At 63.0% G+C, this 3,945-nt stretch overlaps 1 protein-coding gene across 1 annotated transcript; it reads right to left on the bottom strand.

Annotated features, from left to right (window-relative positions):
* Positions 1-200: 200 nt before the first annotated feature.
* Positions 201-2,930, bottom strand: LOC119459328 (uncharacterized). Its single transcript, XM_037721137.1, has 3 exons — positions 2,193-2,930; positions 1,144-2,140; positions 201-697 (listed from the first exon to the last, which is right to left on the bottom strand). The coding sequence occupies exons 1-3, from the start codon at positions 2,928-2,930 to the stop codon at positions 201-203; spliced, it is 2,232 nt and encodes a 743-aa protein (XP_037577065.1).
* Between the last annotated feature and the right edge of the window lie 1,015 nt (positions 2,931-3,945).

Here is a 3,945-nt window from a genome sequence, read left to right as displayed (position 1 = left end):
ATAGTGGTTCAGGGAGTGGAAACGATGCTGTTTTCTGCTACCCGGAAGGGAGCACGGCTCAGCATCATGGGGGGAGGGGGAGAGGGGGAAGAAGAGATAGGAAGGGTAAGGGGGACGGGGTAGGTAGGACGAGGAAAGGGGTAGGTGGCAGCAGCATGCCATGGCAAGGGCCGCAAGGGGTGGGCAGGTGGGGGGGGGCACTACAGGGAGGCAAGTCCCGCCACAGCAGCAAACTCCAAGAATGATTGCAAAGCTACGACGGGACTGCGGCGGGGGAAGAGGAAGTCTTCCTCTGTGGTGGCTGGAAGGCCGAGGTTGTTGTATGCCACTGTCATCGCGTGCCTTGGGTTCGCGAGGTCTGGGCAGTGGCATATGATGTGTTCCAGGGTCTCTGGAGAGCCGCATCTCCGGCAGGCAGGGGATGAGACGCATCCCACGCTGAACTTGCGTGCAGCAGGCCATGCGCTTCCGGTCCTGAGGCGCAGGAGGAGCGTCCTTTCCTGCCTGTTGAGTCCGGTGTCGGGGAGTGGTCTCGGTGGTTGTCTACGGGCCACGCGCCTGTCCGGGTGCGCCTGGGTGAGCAGTCTCAGGAGACGGTGTCTCGTGAAGTCCGGCGCAGCTATCGCAGTGCTCACCTGGACCGGCTCGTGATGGGCTGTTTTGGCTGCTGCGTCCGCCTCTTCCTTTCCGGTTATCCCTGCGTGGGAGGGGAGCCAGTGGAGTGAGAGGGGGATGTCGGTGCTCTGCAGTAAAGCCCCTATATAAAAAGTAGCGTCACGCTTTGAAGAATGCCGCCATCTCCTCGCACACCCTGTCCGAGGCCGACGCCGCGTCGGTATTGGCCTAATGGCATCACGTGGACCATCGAGCCCCCGGGCGCTGGCTGCGTTTGTTTACCATCACGCTCCATCGCCATTTTCGCCCGAGAAGCGTCTACCGACTGGCGAGGAGCACAACGATAGCGACGAACACAGTCGGCGATCGTCGAATCTGATCAGCGGTGAAAGATAAACAAGTGCACGTGTTTCAAGCGGTGTAGGCGGTGCAACGGTCGAAAAAGAAGCGCGAAAGAGAGGAGAAAAACGAGAAGGAGGGAAGGCGAAGGAGGAGAGTGTTGCTACTTTTTATATATAGGGACTTTACTCTGCAGTGCCGTCAGCCTTGCCAACAGCAGGGCCACTGTGACGCCTGCTCGGTCTGGCTGGAGCAGACCCTCGAGAGCTGGGCGGGAGTCAGTGAAGATGGCCACCGGGACCTGTGGTGGATGAGCAGCCAGGTAGTCGGCTGCCAGGCGTAGACCAGCTAGCTCCGCTGCTGTGGAGCTCGCCGCAAATGGAAGGCGGTACTGCAGGCTCTCGCCCAAGGCGAGAACCATGCAGGCTGCCGTTGCCAAGCCACTCGAAGGAAGGACAGATCCGTCCATGAAGACGTGCAGGTGCCCGTCCAGGTTGTGGAGCTTGGATAGCGCAGTCTGCTCGAGCTCGCACGTGGGCGTTCTCCGCTTCTGCTTGCCCTCCAGCGTGAGGTGGATCTCGAGTGGCTGCTGGTGGGGGGGTGGTGGCTTCACCGCAGTGGGCGGAAGCCCAACCAGCTCTTCATACAGTGCGCAGATGCTGCCCATCCGGGAGGAGGGACGGCTCCGCAGTCTGTGCACCAGGGCGTCGCCATCCGTAGTTTGATGAAGCCGGTCCACGTGCAGGAGCCCCTGCCGAAGCATAAGCAGCAGGAGTGGCCAGGTCTGGGCTTCTGCCAGGGAGGCAGCCACAGATGAGTTGCGTGGCAAGCCCAGGAGCGACCTGATGGCCCTCCGGTGCTCCATCTCCCGCTGGTTCTTGCGGGTCGGCGTTAGCTTGGCCAACGGGAGCGCATACAGGAGCACGGAGGTGGCAGCAGCTTGGTACAGCCGGATGGCCCATCGTGTGGCGCAGCCCTTGCCTCGCTGGAGGAGCCGTCCAACTGCCGATCTTACGCGGCGTGCCTTGGTGGTGGCGGCCTTGGCAGCAGGTATCCATGTGAGGCGGTGGTCTACCTGGAGCCCAAGATAGGTGACCTCCCTCTTCCATGGGGATGGGTGTGCCTCCCAGCGCCAGCCTCCCGAAAGTGACCCGGGCAGCTGCCGATGGGTGCACCAGCAGGGCCTCTGTCTTGGCAGGCGAGAGCAGAAGTCATATGCCCCGGAAGTAGGAGGCCACTGCATCCAGGGATCGCTGTAGTGATGACCGGATGGACTGCAGCTTGCGCCTCGGTCCATGTGCCCACAGGTCCACGTCGTCTGCATAGACGGCGCACTGGGTTGGGAACGTTGGGTCAGCCGGGATCGCTGCGGGGCCCGCTTTAACACGGCCCGCTAGGGCCGTGTTAAAGAGAAATGGGCTTAGCACCGAGCCCTGGGGGACGCCCATGGTCACCCTGCAGGGGCTGCTCAGGGTCCGTCCGACTCGCACCCTGAGTGTCCTTCCCATCAGGAAGGAGCTGACGAACTGCCTGAGGCAGCCCCCGACGCCAAGTCCGTCCAGTGCGTTCTCGATGACCGAGTGTGGCAGGCCGTCGAATGCGCTCTGTATGTCCAGCAGTATGAGGAGGGCCACCTCCCCATTACTTCTGGCCTCCTCCAGTGTCGAGATCACGTCGGCGATCGAGTCGGCCGTGCAACGGTGCCGACAGAAGCCGGTCTGCTGCTCGGGCAGAAAGTCCACCGCCCCTGCGATCCAGTTCAGCTGTCCCAGTACGATGGTCTCCATCAGCTTACAGGCCGCGGACGTCAGCGACATTGGCCTGTAGGAGGTGATGGCCGTGGCTGGTCGCCCTGGCTTCCTGATGGGCACCACAACTGCGGTCAGCCAGACCTCCGGAAGCAGGCCAGTGTCCCAGACCTCGTTTATGGCCCTCAGGAGCTGCCTTTGGGCCACCCTATCCAGGTTCTGGAGCATCTAGAACGTAATGCCGTCCGCTCCCGGGGCACTGCGGCGTTTCGCTTTCGTCAATGCGATTGCCAGCTCGTGCTCCTGGAGCGGATCCTGGCATAGGGCGGCGATCTGGCTGGGCGTCCAGGCTGGGTGGTGGCCGCCTGGCTGCCTAGCGGGCGTGGGGCCAGTTGCAGCTGCAGGCTGTGCCACTGGCAGGGCAGAGAATCGGTCTGCCAGCAACTCTGCCAGTGATGCCTCGCTGATGCCAAGGCAGATGGCTGCGGAGAGCACCGGCTGCCTCGCCGCTGGTCCACAGAGCAATGACCGCAGGAGCCTCCATGCCCGGGGGCCGCCGTTGGCTTGGCTGATGGTTTGGCAGATACCCTGCCAGCTCTGCCGCCTCCGGTGGTTGGCATGGCGTCTGCAGGCAGCATCTATGCGGTTGTGCTCTGTGCGATGCTCGGGCAGCCGTGTTCTCAGTGCACGCCACTCTGCCCTGCGTCTGGCAGCCAGGAGGTTCAGGTGCCGCAGGTCCGGGGCTGGTTGGTCCTCTGCCATACGGGAGAGTATGGTAGCCGCCTGTGCCGCATCGGCCACGCATTGGAAGAAGTCCTGTTCTTCACTGATGCCGTCCAGTTGCCTTCTGAAGGCCCCCCAGTCAATGGTGCTGCATTGTCTTGTCCTCGGGCGCTTCCCTCCTGCCGGGAGGGAAGCGCCCAGGAGTCAGGCTGCGTCGACCAGCTGTAGTGGGCCCCCTCGGTAGCCACACTGACGTCGATGGCCGTGCAGGTCGTCCGCGCTCCCCGTCGTACGTAGGTGAAGCCCCTGTGTTCAGCACCTGCATGCCCGTGATCCGGAAGACCTCAGCAAGCTCCCTGCCTCTTTTGCAGCAGCTGCGGCTTCCCCAGACCGTGTGGTGGGCATTCACGTCGCCGCAGAGCAGAAAATTGCGGCCGAGGCGTGTGGCTAGCTGCCGGAGGGTGGACGCGTCCCATCTTTGGCAGGGCCGGACGTAGATGGAGGCTACCGTCGTGTCCAG

This window comes from Dermacentor silvarum, chromosome 7 (assembly GCF_013339745.2).
Source record: "Dermacentor silvarum isolate Dsil-2018 chromosome 7, BIME_Dsil_1.4, whole genome shotgun sequence".
Lineage (NCBI taxonomy): Eukaryota > Metazoa > Arthropoda > Arachnida > Ixodida > Ixodidae > Dermacentor > Dermacentor silvarum.
This window is presented reverse-complemented; position numbering and strand designations above follow the sequence as displayed.

What these genes read in the sequence shown, in the direction of transcription:
- LOC119459328 (XM_037721137.1), bottom strand. Translation starts at nt 2,930, where the DNA reads ATGCTCCAGAACCTGGATAGGGTGGCCCAAAGGCAGCTCCTGAGGGCC. An exon ending in TACAGCGATCCCTGGATGCA is followed by an intron (nt 2,141 to 2,192) that starts GTGGCCTCCTAC and finishes CTGCCAAGACAG; the next exon opens with AGGCCCTGCTGGTGCACCCA. An exon ending in AAGGCTGACGGCACTGCAGA is followed by an intron (nt 698 to 1,143) that starts GTAAAGTCCCTA and finishes CCTCCCACGCAG; the next exon opens with GGATAACCGGAAAGGAAGAG.